We start from the raw sequence: 26,485 nt of genomic DNA, 5'->3' as shown, positions 1-26,485 counted from the left end.
AAATCCTACATGTTGTTGGGGTTTTTTTGTTTTTGTTTTTTTATTACTTGGAAGTCTTCAAGTGAAATCAAAGAAGTTCTCACTAATCTTTTATAAAAGTTAGGAAATATTCTTGAACTGTTACCCTTCCTTTCCCCTATTCTTTCCACCTTTCTCCCCTTTCTCTTCCTCCTTATGCATAACAAGGAAGATAAACGTCTCATGCTGCCTCTGATGATACTAGAAAAAAACCCAATGTGTTCACACTCCTTGCCTTCTCCCCACACCCCAATTTAAAGAATCCCATCCCTTTTTATTAAATGTACTGGTAAATAAAAGGCAGCTTGTATCCAGTGCTGCTTTATATTAAAAGAGGCTATTTTTAACAGTGCTTTCTACATGGTGTCAGTGTAAGTTATTGGCATGCTGAGTCTTATGTGATAGCTAACCGATTACTAAAATAGCTTGTGCACTTTTGCTTTTAGTCTAAATATTTTCAGTAACATACAGCAAGCAGGTCAGTAATTGGTTTAGGTGATTTTGATTGTAAAACATCAGTAAGATACACAAATAGCCCTGTGCTAAGCATGTAAGAGACTATTTTGATACTTTCTTTGACTGCTTATATAGGTTTCTACCTTGTGACCTTCATGTGAAGTGCTCCAATTCTCCAGAAATTGTAACAGATTAATGTTCAAATAAAGTAGAGGGCTGTCCTATTTTCTTCATTAATGAAAATAACGTAATAGTAGCTGAAGTGACACATTGGGCAGAACTCTCATCCGGTGACCCATGCTGCTGTGCTTCTGCCACACATTTCTGGCTAGCCTTTAATGTCAGTGTTTAGGGTGTTGGATACATGCAAATATTTCAGTACTCTGTCAAGGAGACAGACTGTGTATAAATACCCCTTTTGATGACAGCAATTGTATATAAGGAAGCAATATTAGTTTAAACTCTTAGTGTGTTGCAACTGAAAGGAAGGAAAAACAATATATATGATCAGCTGGTTTTCAAGGAGTAGTGCCTCACAACCTCTGTAGCAAATAACTAAAACAGTTGCCTGCTATTTAGATTGGAGCTGGGCAAGACTTTTCAATTAATAGCAAATTAGGAAATTACTGAGTGGAAAGTTTATAGTCCTGCGGTTGCTTGTGAATTTGCTGTGGCACCTGTAAAGAGTTTTAGATGGAAATATTTTTTCAGTGTCTGGCTCACAAACAAAAAACCAATCACAAAATACAGAACCTTATGAAAGAAGAATGATTAAGGTATTTACAGATGCTTCTAAGGGTCTGGATTTGGTCCCTTCTTCCATACAGTTTGAAATGTCTTCCACCAACTTTCAGCTACTGAGTATTCGGGGTGCTCTGTGTCACTCCTGTTGTTAACACTGTCAGCAGGGTATGTCAGAGGTTCCTGGCACCACCATGAGCAGCTGGAGAAGCCATCAGACAAGTAAATTTCCAAGTCTCTTGGTTCAAGAGGGCTCATTCCCAAGCTCGGAGCTGTTTTGCTTCTTAATAAGATGCCTCACCCTAAATTGAGTAGAGAACTACTTGAAGCTGATTGCTAGAGCCCTCCCAGAGAAGAGCAGCATCTGCTGGTGAATGTTTTTTGGTTTTGTTTTTTGAAAACAAACAAGAAAAAAACCAAAACCCAAACCAGTCCAGCTTTCATACTAGATTATGAGGGAGCTAGAGTCAGAAAGGTGAGTGCCGTCAACCCCAGTATGCTCTCCCACTCTTGTGGGATATATGGGTTCAAACTTCTTTAGGCAAAAAGAGGACTCATCTCCAGTATGTGATGCAGATTCTTGCTGTCTGTAATTGGATAAAAGGGACTCCTAGCATCACATCTGCCACATTTTCTGCTTTTTACTGAAGATTTTTCTCTTCTGTTACTCTCTTTTCTTTCAAGTGCTTGGAGGTGAAAATTTTCATTTTAGGTCTAATATTGTGTTGCTCGAAAAACTGCCTCTTTTTATTCTAAGAAAAGCAGGTGAAAATAAGGATTATTTTTTTTCTTCTAGTTGCAAATGTATGTATTCCCTTAGCTGTTCTTGACATCGATATCTGTGGAGCTTGGCACATAGCCTCAGATCTCAGATTTGCAGTTATGTTAGATGGCAGGTTCATTTTTGGGTTATTACTGGCTTTAAAACACAAGAAAAGCATTGCAGATTTGGAGAAAATAGGCAAACAGCTGAAACCAAGGATGCCAATAAAAAGCAAAAGAACATAACTAGAAAGAAACAAATTATTTTCTCTGCATAGCTTGTCTAGGTTCTATGAGTAGTTTTCCTATTGTCTTTGTTTAGTGTAAGATGAGAAATGCTCTGTAAAGTAAAAAATATAGCAGTCAGTGTTTGTTCAGAGATGGAAGCATTAATACAGGCACGAGACCCTCTGTAATTCTACGTACAGTTCTGGACACTGATGTTCAAGAAGGGGAATTTAAACTGGAAAAAGGTATAGAGAAGAGCTGTGATGGTTAGAATGGAAAGATCCCCTTTGAGAGGAATCTGAATGAACACAACCCATTTAGCTCAGAAAAGTGAAGTCTGAAGAGCCATGTGAATTATTTCTATAAATACTTTGGGGAATAATAACCAGGAAGGGAAGACAACTATTTAAACTAAAGGACGATGTTGGCACAAGAATAGCTAGGTCCAAGCTGACTGGGAAAACATTTCAGCAGGAAATCAGAATGTTTCCAGAGGTTCTGAACTTCAGTGAGGTTTTGAGGCAGCCTTATCATTTTTCATTTTGGGGTTTTTGTCCCTGTTATTTCTTGTAATTTTTAAGATGCAGAATGTGGATCATTTATGAGCAAAATTATGTAATTATTCCTTAAGACAGGAGGAGCCCTGAAGGTCCCACTCAGCCTTATTTCTCAAATCTTAAGAGTTAGAATCCTCTTGGGTCACTGACTGCTCTGAACCTTTGGTCCATGTTATACTTTGAAGACATCTGCAATAGTACTTAAGAAAAGTAATTCTGTTTGGTGGGCTTATATCTTCTGTGTAGACATGCTGATACCTTTAGCGGCTCCTGGGGAACAGGGAGGCAAGTGTTGGGGAGCACAGAAGTTGAAAGGTTGGAAAAGCATCTTCAGTTAGATTTTGTCATATATAGCCATAAGTGGTGGTTCATTTACCCAGTGGACAGGGGTTTAAATTTAGTCCGATTGGTATGTTTACACTACTACCACCACTAGTACAAAAATATACGTATATAACCTTTACTTTTTCTGTTGGTACTCATTGATGAGGACCTTCAAAGTGTATGCAAATGTTTCAGTAATCTATTTGACATTTGGTGATGGTTGCCGGGCATGTTCTTCTATTGTCCTTTTAAAGTAGCAGTAACAATGCATCCTAGAAAGAATTCTGTTTTGACAAGAAAGTAAATGCAACCTGGTCTAGTGGAGGTGTCCCTGCCCATGGCAGGGGGGTTGGAACTCGATGATCTTTAAGGTCCCTTCCAACTCTAACTCTATGATTCTATAAATGCGTATATCTTTCCATGAATTATAGCCCTCCACTAAGTGTATTACAGCTAATAAATCTTATAATCCAAAGATAAAGGTCAAGAGAATAATCCTAAAGTCCAATTTGAATCTTATTCAGGCTCATTTCTGTGAAAGGGGAGAAATGGCCTTTAGTGCCATTGCGATTTAATAATTTTGTTGATACCATTTAGGGGAACTGGGATACCTTTCTTGAAAGTGCTGGTAAAATGCCACTTGTTGATCTGAATGGAGAATAGTGTGATGATCTGCATTCTATTAAATGTTAGGTAATAGTCCCTTCTGGCTTTATGCTCTTCAGTTTTTATCAAACAATTTAAAAAAAAAAAAAAAAAAAAAGGGGGTGGGTGGGGTGGGGGGAGGGTGGCCAAAAAGAAATAAAAGGAAACCCAAATCCAAAAGAAAGTATGACTTCAGCTTCCTCTCCTATTCATCATCATTGAAAGAAGGGAACTTGTCTGGTTTATTCAAATACGGAGGAAGTTGCTCTACCAGCAGGCGATGACAATAGCTTTTGGAAACTGTGAGAGGATGAGATGCTGCTGCCTTGGTGCTGTGGGCTGAGAGGCATATCTTTTTCTGCCATCACATGATGAATATCTTGTGCCACACCAGACAAAGTGAACAGGATGGAAGGAGAAAAGGAATATGGGCTATTCCTTGAGAGTCCAAAATCACACACATCCTCCCCTCTGTATATACGCCCAGTACAGTTATGTCCATCTCTGTTACACTGCGCAGTGGTTCGGCAGTTGTGCAGTGACTGATCTGCTCACATAATAAAGCTGTCAGCCTTAGTATATTTTAAGAATCTTAGCATAGCTTGAAAGGGAGGTTCTGTTCCATGAAATACAGAGAGATTTGCAAGATTATATTTGCTTTTACCTTGTATTAGGCTTCTTGATCTTTATAGCAGTCACTATGGACTATATAGCTGTTTCCTACACAGTGTCCTTACTTATAAAGAAAAACAAGATGAATTCAGCATGATGATTTGTACTGAGGAGCAGTGCCTGATCAAACAGCTTTGGAGAGAAATCAGCTGCACATCCTTAAGTGTGTGTGTGTGGTGGTTGCAGGTGCTCTGAATGTCAGATGTGCACCTTGCTTCTGTCAGCTTTAGTGCAGCCTGGCTGTAGTCTTCATATCAAGAATGATATATATTTATGCCTGAAGGGCCTGTGGCTTTCCACAAGAATTAGGACCAGATTTACTTCAGGATTTAAGGGGGAGATGCTTCACAGCTGAGGGTGGTGGTGTGGGGTTGCTTGGTCTGCAATCTGTGCTCAAGAGCAACTGTGTCAAGTTGTTTAACTGAAATGCCTTTACTTTTTATTTTATATTTTTTAAGCCTAATGGTAAGGGGAAAGTGCACTTTTGTTTGTGTAATCCACTTCAATTGGTCTCCTTTCTGGAAAAAGAGTAAATTTTATATGCTTTTCTTCTCTATACGTCCCTATTCATCTCAGGATTAGAAATCTTTGTTTGAGTTCAGAGAAGTGGGTACCCAGGAGCCAAGTGCACTCCCTGGAGAAGTTCAGGTTTGTGTAGTTTTCTGGTTTTTTGTATTGATGCAGTGCTTTAGAACTGCAAGGACAACTTTGGTCCCAAAAAGTTGTATGGTTTGTCTCTTGTTAACTTCATGTATAGATTGGTATAAAGTTGTTTGATAGTAAGAGTGTTTCTTTCTAACTGTCACACTCGTATAATTGAGACATACTCAACTTACTAGAGATTTTGCTCCACACTTGGTCATTTTTGAGATTCTTAAATACTGACTTGGGATTCATGGAGAAAATATCCTTTCCTCAGGCAGTTTTTTAAGTTTGGAGAGTTTTCTTAAATTTTCTTGTCTTCCAGGGATTTCTGGTAGTTTCTTGCCAGCAGTGCTAAGGACAAAAGAATTTGTGCTCAGGTGGAGGGGTGGCTACTGTAATGGGTATTTTTTCCCTTTCGTAAAGGGTTCCATATATACAGATGTCCAAGTCGAGGCTTTTCTCATCCACAGGAGAAGGCTAATGAAGCCGTTTCATTCTGTCCATTAACTATTCTAGTAATCTTATTTTCTATTTTATCACATGAGCAATGTTTCTAGAACAGTCAAAAGAACTGCAAAGGACACTTCTAAATACTGTAGCCTGCTCAGATGCAGTTATTTTAGAGATATGGCCCCCCATTACCCAAAATGGAAGGGCACTGTTGCTGATATTTCACGCAGACTGTCAATATTGCTTCTGTGATCATGTCTTTTTTTTTTCTTCCCTGAAACAGCCCACTGTTTGTAACGTGGAAGATTGGTCGAGATAAACGATTGCGTGGATGCATAGGTACTTTTTCCGCCATGAACCTGCATTCAGGACTCAGGGAGTACACACTTACTAGGTAAGATTTTGTTTTCTGGAGCCTTGACTTACGTATTTAAATAGTCTACTGAGGAGCTGATAGGTGTTCTTTGGTTTGTTTTGGGTTTTTTTGCTATGTCACTGTACTGATGAATGAAAACTTGTATCTCCTTTTGATGCTAAGCGTATTGCCTGGTTATTTGAGTACTGGTGTCATGAGGCTATGGTTTCAGTTAAAAACCATAACTTGAGCCTTTTTTCTTTTTATTGGTCTGGAAAACTACTCTCTAGTAGCTTATCGTAACTGACTATTATAGTATTTTTTCCAGTGTTCAGACAAATTTTAACCTTAATAGTTAATGTCAGGGCAGAAGACCAGAAAGTCAGGTTTGGGGATTATCCTATTCACACTTCTAAAACAGCAGGTATTCTCACCTCTTCTCCATCAGGTGCTTCCAATCAGCTGCAGTTAATTTAATGCTACAAATTTCCATTACATGTTACTCTTCAGATACATCCCAGCCCCTGAGTGGGAAGCTTCTGGATGAGGGAGGTAAGTGATGATAATCCTTCACTCCCTGGCAGCATAATCCTTCATTTTTTGATCTACACCTAAATTCATTCACCTTAATATTGTTCCATTTCCTTTGCATAGAGTGAAAACTAATAAGTTTATCACTAGAGCTAGTAGCAAGCTTTCTACTTGTTTTTCTAAGAGTTTTCTTAAGTTTATTTTCTAAAGAATCAATGGAATGTTGTTCCACTCAGTTACAATAGACTGTTTATAGTGCTTTAAAATAGAAACTACATTCTAGCATGTGTAGACCTCTAAAATTGTCATCACTTAAAGTAATTGATGCCTCCAGATCACTTTAGACTAGAGGCTTTCTTCCATTGCAGGATCTTCCTCTTTGCTGTTAAAATGCCTTGTCCATCCCAGTATTAAGTAGTATTAAAATGGGACATGTTCTTTCTTACATGTCTGTTTTAACACTAGTTTATTGCAAGCTGAAGTTCATTTCATGCTTCTCTCTGCTCAGCTTGAAGAAATCAACTGCTCATCTCCTGGAGTCCTTATAAACTTCTGAAAGACCTAGTTACCTTTATTGTATTGGTTTTATCTATTATGTGGTCTGGAATGTTTCTGGTTGTGTCCTTTAAAACCTCAGCAATCAAAATGGTCAGTGAGAACAAGCTTATAATAAAATTAAAAGTAATTTCTATGTTGAAGGTTAAAAGCCTTAAAATCTTAACCATTAATGAGCAAGACTGGAGGAAAAACAGCTTGTCCCCTGCACTGGAGAGCGTTTCATTTAAGTGCACGCTTTACAGTGTCTGATCAAGAACAATGAGCTTGTACAGAAAATTACCCCCTAAGACTAGGAAGAAGGTGATAGCCAAAAAAAATAGTCTTTGTTGCTTGTAGATTTTTCCATTCTCTCAAATCAAATAGTGCTGTATTCATGCATACCTTTAAAAGGGCTATAAGATTTCTATTGCTGCATTCTAACTCTGAAAGCTGAAGTCAAAATACATGAAAAATGATGCAAATTGAAGAGAACTGAAATATTTTCCATGCGGTATTTAAACAGTGGCCACATGCTGTGGAAGTTTATACTAGGCTATTCAGAGGACAGATAATTCAGTAATTTTCAGTATGAGAGAAATGGAACTCTATAACGACCTATTTTTCAAAAATCTTTGTGAAATCATAAGTAGGTTGTTTTTTAATTATTTAGTGGCATATTGGGTTTTATTACCTTTTATGGGGAACCTTTTTCATGTCTATGCCACCAAAAATGAGTGTTTTCTGTTGTTTAAAAAACCCACAACAATAACAAAAAAACCCCGAAACCAAAAACCACACAACCAAAAAACCTCAACCTTCAGATATGACCACTGAAATGTAAAGTTCATATCTGAGTGTTCAAAAAAGTTGTTCCCTTCTACCAATCATTATTTAAAAAAAGAAAGAGAGGGTTACCTGACATCAGTTTCCTTCATGGCGTTAGTCTTTTCAACTACAGAGCTTCCAGAGGAGGGCGTTGGAGGAATAAATGAAGCACCTTTGAAATGTCTGTGAGCTTTCAGAGTTTGGAGCTCCACAGGCCTCCCTAGGAGGGATCAGAAACTAGGACATAATAGCTTGATCCAGCAGTATGTGAGCAATAAGCTCTTGCAGAAGCTGTGACAATTCCTAAAAGAGAAGGAAAAAAAAAGACACTTCTGGGAATGCAAAAATTAATCAACAAAGTAGATGGAATGAGAATGGACTCTCCACTTCAGAAAGTGGAACTTGACCAAAATTTTCAGTTGAGGATACAGGCAGATATTCTTCTGACTTTACTTTACTTTGACACTGGGAGGCAGTTTTCTTCACTTGTTCTGAAGGTACAGCATGGATAAACAGAACCAGGTTGTTTGTTTAGTTCATTCTTATCTTTTTCAGCACCTTCTGTGGAATCGTGGCCCAACTTCCAGTGAGTAAAATGGTGCAGAAGAACAACTGTTCTTAAATGGTGCTTAGCAATCAAAATACCCTCAATTTCGTTCACACATGATGTTATTACAAATACACTGAGTAGTGATTAGGATCACAATAAATCAAACTTTCCTTAATTCTCATAGTGATCTCCAGTTGTATATTGTATACAATGTATAGCATACACATCTCTATCTGCATACAACAGTGTCATTTCTTTGAAACATCTCTTTGAAACCTAGGAATCTGAAGTGAACAATTTCTTTGGACACCCGCACTGCCCAACTTAAAAACCACTTCTTTGGGGTCTATAAACAAAAATGGTGATGATGTGTGACCAAGTGAGTTTCTCTTCCCTATTTTGAGCTCTGTAGGTCGTTACGCTGGTATTGCCAGTATGTTCTAAACAGGAAATGTATGTAGAATGATTCATCATTAATTGGATGCATCTGCCTAAGTTGTGAGGAGGGATGAGAATACACATAGTTAAAAATGCTGGTACTGTGTTCCTATTAAAATCTACACGTTAGAATTCAATTTTCTCTGCATTTATATCAGTGAAACATGGGGGAAAGGAAGTGTACTATTAAAATCTTCTGCAGAACTTTATGAAAAGATAGGTTTGGATTTAGTGATTTTTGTATAATTTTACTAGGAAGTTAGTTGGATAAAAATCTAACCTCATCCAAAATGTTTTACGGTATTGAATATTGTGTATTAGGACGCAGGAAGTTTAGCATGGTCAAAATAGTTCTTTAGACTGAATGTGTTAATTGAATATCCCACCTGTAAAAAAATTGTATCCCACCTGCGTAAAAATAAACCAATCCAGATTATGAAAAATACCTTGTGTTTTACAGCTCCTTCAAGAAAATACACTGAACTTGGAAGCAGGTTACCACAGAATTTCATAACAGGTTGATAAATTACTTTTTCATGTATTCTGTTCAGCAGTAAGACTTCAGTTTTGGCATTGAAGTTTTAAACTCCTGCTCTCTTACACTTGAGATACTGAATGAAATTTTCATTTATTCATTTTAGTTTAGTTTTTCTACCCATTTCATATAATTTGAAGTCATATTTTACGCCTATTGGATATAACAAGTATAGGTGTATAAATTAAATTTTAACCCTGCATTTTTTTCTTATCAAGGCTAGAATATGTGTACGGGGAGGGAAATAGAGAAGAGGCAGATAAAGGGAGACGTTTTATGACAGAGCCTTCTGTCACAGAAGAAAACAGTGAAGAAAAATTGGAGAACTCCAAACCTTAAGTGGGTTAGCATAATGGCTGAAAACTGGATTTAGATTTTAAAATAATATGTAACCCACACTCCTTAACTAGCATAGGCCTGTCTCTACTGACTAATGATGTAATTGGTCTTTTTGTTGTGTGTTCTAATTACCACTCCACCTGAGAGGAATATGACTGCTGTCAGACATTCAGCCTGGACATGGTTGATCAAGAAAAGAAAACAAAGAGGGAAGCTTGGGATGAGAATCACAAGACTGAGGGAAATGAAACCTGCCATCCAACTTAATCATAACTGCGTTTGGGTGTAGATTCCATATGAGGATTTGGCTACCAGTGGCATCAACTGCTGCTCTGTATTTGTCAGCAGTTCTAAGAGCCCTAGTCCTTGTTGCTGCCATATTGCCTACGTGCTCTTTGCGAAAAACAATGGCCCTTTCCTCCTGTTCCACACGGTTAACAGTCCAGCTGCAATACTACGGTATGGCAAGCTTATTTAAGGCATAAAATAGAAAAATACTGGATGACTGATGACATTAATGTTGATGTTGGCCTTATTTACTTAAGACTAGAGACAAGTATTTGTGCAGACAGGGCAGCTTCGCTCTTGTGTTTAGCTGAGGTTACTACTCTGTTTAATTCCTGTTTCTTTTTACTAATCATAGACTTGTTCAGCCTTCCCTGTAATCAGCCCCTGCAGGTCAGTGCTAACTTCCCAACGCCTTTACTATCGGGGAGTGTTGCTATGGGTGTAGATAGTCATTGCTGTTGATCCAGGGCAAAGCATGCTCATGTATCTGACTACAATTTTGGAACTGCAGAGTTGGGGCAATTATATATGGTTTTGACATATATTGTGACCTTCACTGTTCACAGAAGTCATAGTCTGAATTAATTCCTGCAAATAGCATTTCATGTAATATTTCAGAGCACATTGTTGCTTCTGTGTTGTTCACTGATAATACTTTGCAGGCTGTCTTATTTCGTGGCTTTTATTTATAGTAGACCGCGGCTGAAAGTCAGCTTTTTTAATTCTGTTACCACTCTGCATCTGGTGGCCACCTATGAAAAATGCCTGATGGTTGTGAGATGAAGCTTTACACAACTACTTTCAAAATTAAACTCTGCAGAGAGCAACGTACACTCTCAACAGCCTGAACTCACTACTGTTATGTTATTCTTTTATGTTTAACATGGTCTTTAAAGCCAGGAAGCATCATGTTGCTTCCTTTTCATTTGTATGTTTCTATGAAAAGCAGGTGTCTGCTGGTTGCCTCTTTTAGTTTTCCAAAATGATTCCGGTAAAATATAAAATTAAGGTATAGCACCTTGATTTTTAAATGATGATTGATTACCTTTAATGAAACTGAGGCAAAATTATTTTAACATACAGATATTTTGTACAGGCTTCTGTGTTTTGCCTACCATGTCATCTGTATAGAGATGAGACTTTACTGAAACTTAGAACTGTTCATATTTCTAAATTTCATCTAAGCCAAAAAAAGCTTTAATTTGGGTAAATTCTCAGATCTGTTATAGTGGAATATAATTGTTTAGCAGTAAAATGGATTGTGCTGTAAACTCACAATACCAAAAACTCTAAATGAAGTATATAAATTTGAATTTATTGAGCCAGGCTTAGTTGCTCTGTGAGTCAATTCAGTAAGTAGGTCTGTAATGATTTTGTGCACACAGTGCCAGGTCATTATTTCAGGGAACTGTTGCTTAACAGAACTGTCTGCTGCCTTTTCTCAAAGGGCAAAGCTAAATGCCATAGTGGCTCTAGAAGTGGAAAAAAAACCCAAACTTTTGCTTTAATGATGGGTTAAATGCTTCTCCTTATTTCATTATGAAGTAAAGTAGTGTTGTTTATGAGGGAGAAGAAGCATGCCCTAGTGAATATGTTTCTTGCACATTATGTGTGTTGGGGATGTAGTAATTCTGCCTTAATTTTTTTTTTTTTTAATTAAAAAAAAAAAGTAGGATACTGATTTTTGTAACTGTTGGTCTATTTTTTCTGAGAAAAACCTTGCCAGGCCCTTGGACCTAATGCTAGATGATAGCCTGTTTCCTTAGCAACACTTCCTGAAAGAAAGCAAAGGGAAGCACTACAAATGGAAGGACAGTCCTTAGATTATTATCTTTATGAAAGGAGGAGCACATAACGATGCCCTACCAAAGCTTTTTAGATCCAGGGTTATCAAATATTGATAATCATTTTACTGTTTTGCTGGCAAAACTGAATTATAGAATATGAATTCTTTGGCACAAGGGAATGCATTACTGCATTTGGTGGAATAAACTTACTCTGTGAATTGACCGTTTATGAAAGGTAACCAGATATCTAGGAGAAAAGGAATTTTAGAATTCAAAATAATAGCAAAATGGCTGTATCTATATAAAGTGGCTCAATGAAGTTTGGAGGGGGTTTTTGCTGAGACTATTGTAAGTCTGAGGTCTTCAGGAAACTGTCCAGAATTAAAATACTTATTTCATCATCTTGTTTTAAAAAACAAGCATTAAAAATTGGGAAATTCAAAAATATCCATCTCATAAAATGCATGCTTTGAAAAAGCCATGATGAAGCATTGGTTGATGTGATTTGTGGTATTTAGAATAAATCAGATATTCCTGAAATGTGATTGAATGTGAATGAGTGAGTGGGGACATCCAGCAGTTACTCAGACTTTCCAGATGGGTTTCAGGGAGGAGCCATGTCATTTGTGACTCCAGTCTTTCCCACGATGCTCTTGCATTTCACGTTCTTTCCACACAATCTCCTTCTATTATGCTAAGGAAACGATGCACACCCTGTAAGTTCAAAGACAGAGTTCTAGTTGAGCTGAAACACTAGTTTGGTTGAAAGTCAGATTTGTATTTGTCTTTGAATATTACTTGACATAAGTATTTGGGAGGGAGGGTGGAGTCAGGGGAACTGGCTGCCCTGGTTTTCCCAGAAGAGCTCTATGTTGCCATGACTCGTAATTTTCCATTATTAGTGCGTATCGTTGTTGGTACTCCATGGTTTTCAGTCAACTTTTTCATCTTTTTGTATTGATACTCTTGAAGGGAACATCTTCAAAACATTTCCTAAAAATCTTTTAGAATGGAATTTGCTTTCATTTGAGACTTCTGGTGACTTGTTGATTTCTTAAGCACTACAAAGACATACTGGGTTGTGCTGAAGTGCGTAGAATGTTGAGCTGAAGAATACAAGATGGGACTGTCTGCTGGCACAGCAGAGAGAAGCGTGGATGAAGTGTGTCTCAGAGCACTTGCGTTTTAAAGAAAGTTTTTGCATATTTGGAAACTCTTAGCTAGGACAGAATGGAAGAAGTTGGCATAGAAGTTACCTGCTTCTGGGCAAGTCTCTCTGGCTGTTCTCAGCTTAGCAGTAGATGTTTATTTTTAGTATAGAGTAAAGGACATTTCCCGCAACTTTATTGCTAAGGCGAGGGGGGTGGTGGAGAAAACTTCGCACTACGCATAGTGGCCAGTGCTTATACATGCTAAATACGAGAAGGATGCTAACATAGTTTGTCCCTCACTGGCTAAGACACTGGAAATTGAGGTGCAGCAGTGGTATATTAGATACCTCGCTCAGTAGAAGGAAACTTAAGGGCTTTGTTTGGCTCAAGGAGCTAATTTTTTGTGAAATCTGCTGGTTTAATACAAGTTATCAGGAATTAAGCAAGGTCAAAGGAAAAAGAATTGTCTCTTATGGTTATAAGCTGTTAAAGTCTTTAAACTCTGCAGCTTTGTGTGGGAGGCACTGTGAGAAAGGCGTCTCAATTAAAGTTTTCAGTCTGTCAGCACCTCCTCCACTTAGGTGTTTTCTGGTGCTTCATTTTAAGAATGTATAAAGAAGAAATAGCACAAACTGGGTGTGGGGAACCAGGCTCCAAAAGCCCTCGTTATCTCTGTTCACTTTAACACAAAGATGTTGAAGCTTTTGAAATTGAATTTACCATTTGCTATAGACCACAGTAATGAGAATTAAAATGCTATTGTAAACTCTAGCAGAATTTTCAGGTATATTTAAATAGTGCCAAAAGATACCTGTTTCTAAAAATCATTCCTGTTGACACCAGGAAGAGTGAAGTTGTCATTTACAGAGCTGTACCACTGAGATGGTAGAAGGCTCGTGGAAGAAGAAATAGCACCTCTGCCTCTGGTTGACATAAGCAGCCATATAAAATATTGGAAGAATATCTGAAGACATGTAAGCCAAAGCACTCTTCAGATTCTGAGGTAGTCCAAAAGTCCTATGGGCCCCAGCGCTACGCCCTATTTCAGCTCATATAACGTATGTATTTGTGAGCATGTGGTCTCAGGGAAGGTGAGTTGACTTGTCTTGAATTTCATCATTTACAAATGACTGAAGTTTTTCTATTCATTTGGTGTGTTGTATAAGGCAATGTATATTTACCTGAAAATAACAGGTTTTTTTTTAATATGATTTTAAAATATAATATTAGGGACAAAAGCGCTCTAGGTTTGTCTCTTCCCTCTGAATTGTTGATGCACTTTTCAAATTCTTCCATTTTCAACTCTACTCCATAAAAGTGTATGGAGTGTATGGGTGTATACCCTCCATACAAGTGTATATTGGTGATAGCCTTTATTTTCGAAACAGAAACTGAATGTCCTTTGATTTCTTAGCTATGTAAATGACAATGTATTGATACAGTCTACAAAGCATCTAGTGCTGTGAAAGTATGTAAATAAACTGTTCCTTAGAAGTATTTGATGTAGATCCAAAAAATACTTCTAACCTTGCAGATTCCTACTTTTATGTGAATTTTCAAAAGTTTTAATTAAAAAATTTCTATATATAGTTGTAATTTACACACATAGTATAGCTTTTTGACCATAGTGGAGAGTAGTGTTCTTGGCCATCAAGGCAATTTCAGTGGGAATGTTAACACTCAATTCTTAAAGCCAGGATATTGGGGGGAGGGGAATTGTGACAGGCGCCTGTGTTTTAAATATAACATGCAGGCTCCAAAGTCTGTTAGCTCACATGCTTAAATTTAGGCTTGCTGTTCCAGTGCAATGGTATAATCTTTTTTCTTAGTACAGATTACTTGTAATAAAGAGTCAATAGCCAGGCAAGCAGCCTCTCAGGCTGGAGAATTACCATATATAAATAACTCCCACAAGAACTTGGGGAACTGGTGGAGATGTTAAGGAGGGCTCTGATGAGCCTGAGTGCAGCTCTCGGAACTTCCCCAGCTGTCAGGAGCTGCAGCCCCAGCTTCATTGAAAGGGGCCTTTGTGATAATGGCAATTACGAAAGGTTGTGTCAGTCAGTATATGAAATCAGGGATATCAAACTTCTGCTGGCAAGGAAACGTGACTTTGAAGTTAATAATGTTATGTCTTTTTATTTTTACTGAATTTTTCAGTTGAGTAAATTTCATTTAGTTTGAATTTGGTTTGACTTGACAGGGGAAAAGAAGAAAAGCTCTGGGTTTTTCTGAACAGCACAGCTTTTTGATACTTCTAGTTCAAGTAATTCTAATGACTTATACTTCTGTAATACTACAAACTGAAATAGGTCCCAAGCTACCTGTAACATGCGATGTGCTGCTTAGATAGCAGCCTAATCACCTAATTTCAGTCTTTATTATAAACAAATGCACATTAAAAATACATTCAGACTGGTACATTCAAACAATATTTCTCAGTTTAGAAGACTTAATTTTTTCTGTATGAGAAAAGTTGCTAAAGTGTATGATTTAGAATAAAAAGATATTTAGTATGTAATAAAAAGTTTAAGTAATTCTTCAAATATTGGCTCCTATCCCATTTAACTGAAGTGTCGATGTAAAGCCAAAGATGTTTGAAGTCAAAATCTCACTCAACTGTATGAAGGACGAAGGAGATGAATGTTTGCATTTAAAATAAACATTCTGTGTGCATATGTGTATTTTTATCATAGAATCGTAGAATGGTTAGAGTTGGAAGAGACCTTAAAGACCATCGAGTTCCAGCCCCCCTGCCGTGGGCAAGGATACCTCCACTAGAGCAGGTTGCTCAAAGCCCCATCCAGCCTAGCCTTAAACACTTCCAGGGATGGGGCATCCACAACTTCCCTGGGCAACCTGTTCCAGTGCGTCACCACCCTCACAGTAAAGAATTTCTTTCTGATATCTAATCTAAATCTTCCCTCTTCCAATTTAAAACCGTTACCCCTTGTCCTGTCACTACACTTCCTGACAAAGAGTCCCTCTCCGGCTCTCCTGTAGGCTCCCTTCAGATATTGGAAGGCTGCTATGAGGTCTCCCTGGAATCTTCTCTTCTCCAGGCTGAACAACCCCAGCTCTCTCAGCCTGTCTTCATAGGGGAGGTGCTTCATCCCTCTGATCATCTTTGTGGCCCTCTGCTGGACCCGTTCCAACAGGTCCATGTCCTTCCTGTGTTGAGGACTCCAAAGCTGGACACAGTATTCCAGGTGGGGTCTCACGAGCGCAGAGTAGAGGGGTAGAATCACCTCCCGCGACCTGCTGGCCACACTTCTCTTAATGCAGCCCAGGATGCAGTTGGCTTTCTGGGCTGCCAGTGCGCACTGCCGGCTCATGTTGAGCTTCTCATTCACGAGCACTCCCAAGTCCTTCTCCTCAGGGCTGCTCTCCAGCCATTCTCCACCCAACCTGTATTTGTGCCTGGGATTGCCATGTCCCAGGTGCAAGACCCTGCACTTGGCTTGGTTGAACTTCATGCGATTTGCATGAGCCCACCTCTCAAGCCTGTCTAGGTCCCTCTGGATGGCATCCCTCCCCTCCAGCGTGTCAACCATGCCACTGCGCTTGGTGTCGTCGGCAAACTTGCTGAGGGTGCACTCTATCCCACTGTCCATGTCTCCAACAAAGATGTTAAATAGCACTTGTCCCAGTAAGGACCCCTGAGGAACACCACTCGTCACTGGCCGCCACTTGGACATTGGGCCGTTGACCACAACCCTTTGAGTGTGGCCAATTGCAAGAGCTTCTTCTGTTCTCTCTAGGCCAGTTACTTCCAGGTGCTGCTGTTAAAGCCCCACAGATAGCATGTTGGTTTTGCCTTGAAGAAAAAGTGCTTGTTTTATATATGAACACAAAGAAGGGGAAAGGGAAATGTAATTTTAAAGTAACTGAAAGGTCATTGCAACCTCATTCCTCTAAGAGGGCATCCTGCTTTTCACCAGAAATATTTTTACATGTTCTGTCAAGAAATTGATGCTGGTTTTGTTTCTGTTCCCAGAAGCTTCTACACAATTTGCAAGCTGGTTACATGGCCCTTTCTCCTCCGTGCTGAGGATGCATTCTGCAGCTTGCTCACTTAGCTACAGAGAGGCTTTTTTCCTTTGACCTAGACGGGTAATCCCTCATTGCAGAGAGCAGCAGCTGGGCTTTGTCTGGGGAGGTCTCTGCACTGCATGCGGCCTCAGTCGTTAGAGCAACCCCCTCTTTGTGTGTTCTGCTTTTTCAATTACTGAAAAGGGTGACTTTCTGTTTTCTTGCTCAGAAAACCCTCTTCAGGTTTGTGGAAGTCCACAATGCATGATTTTTTTTTTTATTCTTATTTTTCCTTTCTCCAAAAATTTAGGTTTCCAAGAGCTGTTATGTACAGTTTCACAAAACTGTGTGTTTGTCTAAAGCATTCCTGACATTCAGGAGGCGAAACGTTTCTGAGTTGCTTTTTAGAAACCTCTTTCTGTTTAAACACTTTAGATAGATGTGTTAAATTGTACCTGTGATGGATATGATTATGGATAAACCATTTCTTGTGTATGTCCACGTTGTATCATCATTTGACATGGAATAACCAGGCTTTCATTGCTTTTGAGGTAATTCTCCCAGTTAAACATACATAGCAACGTAAAATGGTGGTGGTGGTTGAAAGTTAAGTTAACACAAGAACAGAACAGATGGTCATTTGCTGGTTTAGGCGTTAGTGTGGTGAATGTCAAAATTCCCACTGCCTTCAAAGGGAGAAGAATTTGGCCTGTGGTTTCTCTAAGAAGATACGATGTAAAATACTTAATCAGTAAGCACAAATGTCACATTTCAATTAATCTCATAGTCAAGCGTTCATGTTTATATTTTCATGTTTTGTAATAATCTTCTGTGGCTGAGCAGAACTTTCAAGTATATGTAATGCTCTTGAGTTAAAAGCATTCCATGAATACTTAAGTTATAGTTTTTGAGGCTATAGACAGATGTAGCCTAACCTGAACCTTTTCCCTCTTCTTCATTTCAGAACTTCCTTTTCATTCCACTTCAGCTGGTTTTATTTGCTACTCAGAACCTGGTTTAGAGTGGAAAACACATACAGAGCGACAGCTGGCAGACTTGGAACTGAGTGTACTGTTTAGCTGAGCTTGCAGAGGTTCTGTTGCTTGGGCATCTTGACCTTAGATAGAGTGATTTGGGAACGCCACATCCAATCGCTTCTGTAAGCTGAGTAAGTTGCAGGTGGCACTGAATGTGCCACTCCAAGTAGACAGAATTGTGACAGAAAACTAGAAGGGATAAAGGGATGAAATGGTGACCTGCTCTCATGAGAGAGAAGCGGCAGAGTTGCTAAAAGGGGAATGAGAAGGTGTTTTACAGACAACTTATTTGTGTGTGGAAGAAGATCAAGGGAGGGAAATGCAGGAAGCAAAGTTTCCAGCAGTAGAGAATGTGTTTATATATCTAAAACATACTCTGTTTTTTAATTGGAAATGTGTAGAGTTATTGAACAATCATAGCTTAATCTGATAATGAGATTCATGTATGAAGTAAAAACCTACACACAAACAAAATTAACAGGAAAAAAAAATATGTTGAGAAGCCTTGTTTGTTGCCTTAAATAAGGAATTCGGTTTTGTTCTGATGCGGCAGTTCTCATGTCTGCATTCTAGGGTGGCATCGCAATAGCAGGAGTAAGTGTCTGGAAACCAAAATTCTCATGAAATAAAGAGTGGCTATTTTTTTCCCTGAGGTCTTGTTACGTATGGTATGGCGCAGGGGATTAATCTTGTGCTTGTCTTTTTTACTGTACTTATAAAAACACTGAGAATTGGTAAGATGCCATGAGCTCGTATACCAACCTTTACGCTGACAGCACTCAGATTTGCATCTCTGCAGATGTCCTTTGCAGCGTGTGTAAGAGGTTGCACTTAGATTAAAAACAGCTGGTTTAAAAATAATAAGTTGAGTTGTGATATTGATGAAACACATATCTTAGGAAACAAGCCAGGGTATTATTCAGTTATGAATGATCATATTCTAGGCTGTAATACGGTGTAGACCTTGGGTTATTCTCAATTTCTGCACTTGTTCAAGACATTCAAGACTGGATTTTGTCACCTCTCATTTTGTATATCAGACTATATTCATCAATGCCTTCATGTTTTAGAATATTTTATTTTCTTAATCTTTTTCTATGAAACATTCAATACAAAACCTCAAGTGCGTGAAAATGATCTTTTTCCTTCTCAATTCAGTTACTGCATATTCAACCATGCCTTTTGCTTTTCTTATTCTTAAGCTGATTATATATTATATATGATATTTAATTTGTCCTGTGATTGTGGTTTCAAAGTCTTGATCATAAAACATAGTTTCTGTATTTGTGACAAGCAGTATCAAAACTGAGCTTAATTGTAAAATTCCATCTCCAGCATTTACTGTCTTGGTTGTTTTTTAAAGCAAATCATATTGACAACTAATAAAAATTCAACTGTGCATCATATTTTTATATAAAAATATAGTTTATAGTATTTCTGGTGACAAAAGGAATATTGGGAAAATGAAATACACTTTTGTTCCAGACTATAAACAGTATAATAAAAATAAACCCTTTTTACAAGCTGCAGGAAATTGAACATGTAAGTGTTCAAATTATATTCATGTATTTATATAACATTGCATGGCTGAGACGTTCAGGAACATATTTTTGCATATGTGCTTAAGATGAGGCTTTTTAAAGTTCATAAGAATTAAAAATATTTCATGTTAACTTGTTCTTTTTTAAAATTATTACTTGAATGCATCTTCAGAGGGGAGTAACGTTTTGTGAGTTGATTAAATGAGGGTTGAATTCAGCAGTAAAGTGGCCTTAAAGATTTTTATCTTGACTTCATTATCTGTTTTGGGGTGAACCGATGATCTTAGGTCAATACTGAGAGATTTGCAAGAGAGATTGAGTTCTAGAGACTTCTTTTTGTGCTCCTAGGGATTTGAGTGGTTAGCGTTGCTCAAGCTGTACAGTTCTAAATGTAATTGAGCAGTTCGTTTTTGTTAATTATCTAAACCTTGCCATCTGCTGGAGAGCCGTTTAGTGACATTATAATTTAGTCCAGTTGGAGCTCAATTAGAGTTTTCTGATTAGCCTGTTGTCATGTGTTCACCAAACAAAAACCTACACACCGAACCCTGGTCAGTTTTGTTATTAATTTTTAAAATAAGCATTGGGAATGACTGTGACAAGCCAACTGTGTTATGTTATGAGATTGTTTTAAGTGCTGTGGATTTGCTTTTTATGTATCAAACCAGGACATTTCCATGGCGATTGATACCTTTCAGCTTTCTGAACGTTTGCATGAGTTTGACACACAAATTGTCACGCCTTTTTGAATTCCATTGTCCTCATTTATCCCAGCATGATGATAGATGCAGGGAGGGGTGAGGGACAATACAGGAAAAGGCAGAAAAGAATCTGCCACCTACGAAGAAACTACTGCATACAGCTGCTTTACCTTATGTTCCCCTGTAGTCAGAAAATACTGTTCAGGGGTCGTGCTGAGCAGTTCAGAGTACAGACAGCTGTTCTGCATGGATATTCCGAACTGACTTTGTCCAGTTCTAGACGTATGGAGTGTATGGAACGGAGTCGTTACAGCTGTTTTGCTACACCTGGGCAAATGCACAGTAATTGCGTGCTTTGTGTTGTGATTTGCTATAAGCTGTACCTCTCACTTACTGACCTGTTCCGTGAAGAGTTTGGATTTAGCATACCTTTGTGAAGGCATACCTCTGAGCTGTTACTTGAAGCTCTGACACATCTTAAAGTTAGATTAATTTAAGATAACTTTTTTTCAGTGTAATAGGACATATTGTGTAGTAATGCAAAATAAACACCCTCCCCATGCCCTGAAGGATTAAAACAGTATGAGAAAAATGCAGTCTTTAACTGGTTAGTTCTTTCCTCATGTTCAAGGAGGAAAAGTAAGTCCTTCAGAACCACAAAAGTGATATAGTGTAAAATTTGATCATATCATCTTATTGGCATCACAGAGACATGGTGGGATGGCTCCTATGAGTGGAGTGTTGGAATGGAAGGATACAGGCTCGTCAGGAAGCTCAGGCAGGGGAGACGAGGAGGGGATGTTGCCCTCTGTGTTGATGACCAGCTGGAGTGCACAGATGGATGAGGAGGTGACCGAAAGTTTATGGTCAGGGTTAAAGGGAGGGCAGGGACAGGTGACATTATACTGTGGGTCTGCTTCAGGCCACCTGATCAGGAAGACCAATTGTATGAGGCCCTCTATAGACAGACAGACAGGAGCAGCCTCATGTTCATGAGCCCTGGTCCTCATGGGAGACTTCAACCACCCTGTTATCTGTTGGAGGGACAACACAGCTGGGCTTAAGCAATCCAAGATGTTCCTGGAATGCGTTAATGATAACTTCCTTCTCCAAGTGACAGAGCAGCCAACGAGGAGAGGTGCCATGCTGGACCTTATTCTCACCAACAAGGAGGGTCTGGTGGGAAATGTGAAGCTCAAGCGCAGCATTGGCTGCAGTGACTATGACATGGTGGAGTTCAAGACCCTTAGGGCAGTGAGGAAGGTGCACAGCAAGACCACCCTGGACTTCAGGACAGCAGACTTTGGCCTCTTCAGGGATCTTCTTGGTAGAGTGCCGTGGGATAACACACTGGAGGGAAGAGGGGCCCAAGAAAGATGGTTAATATTCAAGGATCATCTCCTCCAAGCTCAGGAGCGAGGCATCCAAATAAAGAGAAAGTCTGGCATAACCTGCTTGGAGGAACAAGGAGCTCCCAGACAAACTCGGACTCAAAAAGGAAGCCTACAGAATGTGGAAGCAGGGACAGGTAGCCTGGGAGGAATGCTGTCCCTGGAGGTGTTCAAGGCCAGGCTGGATGGGGCTTTTAGCAACCTGGTCTAGTGGAAGTTGTACCTGCCCAGGGCAGGGGGGTTGGAACTGGATGATCCTTAAGGTTCCTTCCAACTCTAACCAATCTATGATTCTATGATTTCTGGCTTCAGGAAACAGTAAGGAAGTTGAAGCCGTAGAAACTTGACTCTTATTAATGTAAACAGGACACTAAAATATTACTTTGTGGATTTTTTTAGTTCTAATTGCATTATATTTTCAGATGGGAGCAGATTGCAGGAGCTGTGACTTTTGTGATCATATTTTTCCACTTGAAGGTTGTAACAACACGTACACAAAATTCTCTTAAACTTTAAGGACCTCTCCATACAAACCTAGATTGTTTCCTTGGTGCATTACAGCAGTAAGAAAGAGAAATGAATTTCAGGCATTATGTCCACACAGTGTAATATTATTGTGGCATAATGATAAACTGGGTTTATTTGGATGAATCCAGAGTGTGATGGAATATTTCTCTGGGTAATTGTCAGAGCAGTAGAAAAAACATCTTTATTCATTTTGCTTGTAAAAAGCTCTGTTTAAATTTATGGAAGCCTTAGCTTTTACAGCTTCCATGGTTATGAGCTTGCTTTTCTTATGAGAAGTTTTGTAATGGTGAGTAAGGAGTTTGATCACTTTCATCTGGTATTTACATAAGACTGACAGAGCCAGCTGAAGAACCAGCAGTAGTTAAACCTCCAGGAGTTTCAGATAGTGGTGGTTATGCAGGTGCACATTAGCTCTGTCTCTTAACAGACATTTGCATTGACTGCAGATTCACTGACAAGTGTCCCAAACCATGTTCATCATTCCGTGTGTGCTGTGGAGTTGATCTGTGCAGGTACCATGAGTCAACATAGCCAGAGTAAGAAATCAAAATTAAAATAAGGGTTTGTCTGGAAATCTTATGTACCCTTAGAAATATTCTGTAAATAATTCTTTGGTTGATTTAAACAACTGGTGAACTTGTTTGGGGAAAAAACAAGATCCCAGAAGGTTATCAGCAATATCAGTATGGTTTGCTTTTTAATTGTGTGTATGGGTGGCACAATACACACGCACACTCACACAAAAATATTGTTAGAATATAATTGAAGCTATTAAATAATTTTTCACTTGTGACTGCAGTCAATATCAAACTTAGTATGTAATTAAAGAAATTTTTTAAGATTTCCATAACCCTTTGCCTTCACGCTGTGATGCCTTAGTATTGCCTGCTATCTAATGGAACTGCTTCTGCATAAATGCAAAATCAGTGAGTTCATATAGCAGGAGGAACAGGTGGAAAAAAATACTTAACTTCATGTATAACTGAAATGAACAATGACGGGGAAACAGTTGGATGCAATATATCCTAATTGTCTGTGATCAGGTTTAAGGAGTACTCCAAACAAAATACCTGAATTATTCTCTTCCTCCCTCCCCCCCCATGTATTTGACTAATACTTAATATTTTAAGGAATACATTGTTCAGGAATTTTCAATTCAATGATCAGGTGTTAACAAAAATCTCTGCAGCATTGATTTGTAATTTTTTTAGCAAGTCTTAGATTTAGATCAATAATTTTACCACCCAAGAAGGACACACTGCTGTTTGACGGGGAGAGGAGCTCAAGAAACTATTGAAGTGAAGAAATAATGGTTTCTCTCTCTTTGGTAGATGGTTGTTCTTTTGCCCAGAGGTTCTTTCTTTCTTTGTCACTCAGCAGTTTGAAACTAGTAATAAAAACTTGGTGTATTGGTTTGTCCGTCAGGATATTGTGAACAAATCTAAGTGTTCTCTTAGGAAAATGCTTGAAATAGAACACTGTAAACTTTTTGTTATCTCTTTCTGTTTATGGGTCTACTCTTAATAGATATTATGTATTTTTTTTAATCAGTATATTATATTAATGTCTTCTGTAGCATTGTTATGCCATCTGCAGGAAGCCTGACAATATCCAATGCTGCATAGTTGTTTTTTTTTCTTTTTTTAAGAAAAGAAGACTCTTGGTAAATTCAGACCACCCAGATATGTTTACTGGCTTAGTGTAGTGTGTCTCACAACTACTGCAGCCTTGCTGATATTAACCAATTAACAATAGCCACCCTGGTAACAATTTTCACGCTTACTAGAGAGTTAAGGCATTTTGGAGGACGTATAAACAGCTTACTTTAGGCACCGCTGGCTGCCTAAAATAGAGACTTAAATGTCTTACCTAGTCAATGAATGAAGGTTGCCTTTGCTGATGAGCCCTTTTAACCAATTTATGTACATGCTGGATCAGAGTATTCCTTCTTCCCATGAAACTACATGTCTGAATCCAGACAGAGATTGCGAGAGAGACTTTCTGGCATACTTCAGTTTTGTGGAGCTTGAAAAAAAAATGATTGAAGAGTCAAAATGCCAGACCAATATTTTATTTCTCCCACGTGAAACACTGTTCCCGTTACCTGCTGCACTGTGCTAATAAAATAAGCTAAGAACTTCAGAGAAGTATTTCTGTGCCAAATGTCAACAAGCGTGTATTTCTTTTTTTACCCTGTGACTGCCACTTAGCAACATAATGTGCAGGAAGTATAAATGTTGTTCTTTCCCTTTCTGACTCCCAAATGTAAGGGAGGGTTCAGGAAAAACACGTCATTCACAGTTGTTTTGTTTCCTGGAAATTTTTCCAGTCTGACCAAAAGAAAAAAAAAGGCAATATAAATAAACTCTTTTTCCTTGCATTCAACTGATTTCATGATGCATGTAAATCACTCCTTGAAATCTCCACTTAAGTTGTCAAAATTCTGCTGGTCATAAATAAAAGTTGTTAGAAGGCTGTCGTGTGCGTAACGTTAGGCTGTCTGATCTCTTACACTGAAAGCTAGGAGAATTTTACTCATAATAATTTCACTTTCTGAAGAAGAGCACACTCTGCCCTGTTTTTCTGGCTTAAAAATTAATTGCAGATCGTGACTTGGAAGCTGCTAGTTTTTTCTGGTCTCTGCCAAACTCAGTTATGATAGCTGATTTTCATTAGGAAAATACTGCTGATCTGCTTAAGTGTTCCTTAATTGCTTCCTGTTGAAGTTGCTGAATGAAAAAGTAAAAATCTTAACTAACTTCACTGATCAGTAACCCAGTAATGAAAAAAATGATAAATATTGATGTTTTTTTCTGAAACCCTGGCACCAAGTGTTTCTTGTTGCTGTCATCTCTTTGCTGTTATCTAAAATCCAGTGAGTTTGCCACTCATTAATTTCCGGATGTTTTGAATTAACTGAAGAACAATATCTAGGCCCTTTGGGTTCAGTTTATTGACATAGGGCCATTTCTTTGTTAAACACATTTTCCAAGGTAATTCTGCTAAGCACATTTCGTTCAGTGAAAGAGTGAAGAATCTCAGGCTTATACTTCTTGAGCTAAATGGAAAGGGGTTTTCAGAGCAGATGGAATTTAAGTCTTTTGCCTGCCATCTAAAAGTACTGCCAATGTATTGTTTATCAGAAGAGGGCAATAGTTTGTAAAATGAGATCTTAAACCTCTTTTTCATAACACTGCTGATGACATTTAAAGCATTGTTTAGATGCCAAAAATTTCTGGTTTGGTTTAGCTGTGTTCAATATCGGAAACTGATTAAGAGAAAATGGACTGTAGAAGAGTAAACTGAAAAAGTAATGGGATTTTTTTTAAATTGGATTAATTTGATTAAATTTATCAGTTCTATTTTGATAAATCCTCAGGGAGCTATGTTTCTACATGTTAGGCTGAGCAGATTGTGAAAGAGAGGCTGTCACAAAAAGTAGATTTTTAGTAGTTGGGGATCTTGGATTCTATTCTTGATTCTGTCACTGACTCACTGTGCAAGCCTCCAAAATTGCATGAGTCACTTAATGTCTCTGCCTCATTTACACTTCCTATAAAAGTGAGTATTACTTATATCATGCCCAGTGTTTGACACTTCCCTTTGCATCTCCTTCCCCTGTGTCATGTTTAAGCCCCCAAATTAATTTCCAGTAACATAAAAAAGTGTATCCAGTTTTGCCTAAACTCTTTATCCAGTTTGTGTCTGTGTGACTGTCCCCAAAAAAGTTCAGTGAGAAATTTTATTGTTAATAGTTGTCATTAAATAACAAACAATAAAATATTAAGAACTTGATTCATTTAATACCTTCATTCATCTACACTTAAATCGTTCCTTACTTTTTTTGATGCTTATATGCTGTCAAACTTTTTAAAGAATCCTTTAAATTCAATCACAAAGATTTTCAGGCACTTCTAAACTGAGTAGCGTAGCTCCCTTACTATTTCTTGTTTCCCCAATATGTGTCCTACTGTTTGTTACCCGTCTGCCACATCGCATTTAAGAGCCATAGGTTCTTAAAGACTGAAGCTGACTTTTTTTTGGAAGGCATTTTTATAGCCTACAGAAGTTACAGATTGATAACACAATGATGTATTGCATTTTGGTTCATCTGCTCATAGTATTGTTTCAGATGGTTTCAAGAGCTTCTCTGGTGTTATTGTACAGAAACAAGATGTAGTCTTAAGGAATATAAGTGGTTGGACTCGATGATCTCAAAGGTCCCTTCCAACCACTAAGATTCTGTGATTCTGTGTAATATGAAGCTTAGTTTTACTTTTTGCTAAACTTCGCGCTGATTTTTTCGGCCACTCAAAATACTTTGAACAATTTCCTTTTCTTTAAGTATTTTCAGTGTCTTTAAATCGTTTGCAAGCCATTCTATATCCCAAATACAAGGAAAATGGACTTACTGAAAAACA

At 38.3% G+C, this 26,485-nt stretch overlaps 1 protein-coding gene across 2 annotated transcripts in view; it reads left to right on the top strand.

Moving 5' to 3' along the window:
- AMMECR1 (AMMECR nuclear protein 1) overlaps positions 1-26,485 on the top strand; it is a 104,189-nt gene that overhangs the window by 58,228 nt on the left and 19,476 nt on the right. The window contains exon 3 of one of the 2 annotated variants that reach the window (XM_074147218.1): positions 5,782-5,892. The exons of the other annotated variant lie outside the window; for it this stretch is intronic. Coding sequence (XP_074003319.1) covers positions 5,782-5,892 — 111 coding nt within the window. The remainder of the gene's footprint in view (positions 1-5,781; positions 5,893-26,485) is intronic. 2 annotated transcript variants of the gene reach the window in all.

This window comes from Numenius arquata, chromosome 5 (assembly GCF_964106895.1).
Source record: "Numenius arquata chromosome 5, bNumArq3.hap1.1, whole genome shotgun sequence".
Classification (NCBI taxonomy): Eukaryota; Metazoa; Chordata; class Aves; order Charadriiformes; family Scolopacidae; genus Numenius; species Numenius arquata.
The sequence above is the reverse complement of the archived record's forward strand: the minus strand, read 5'-3'. Positions and strand labels throughout refer to the sequence as shown.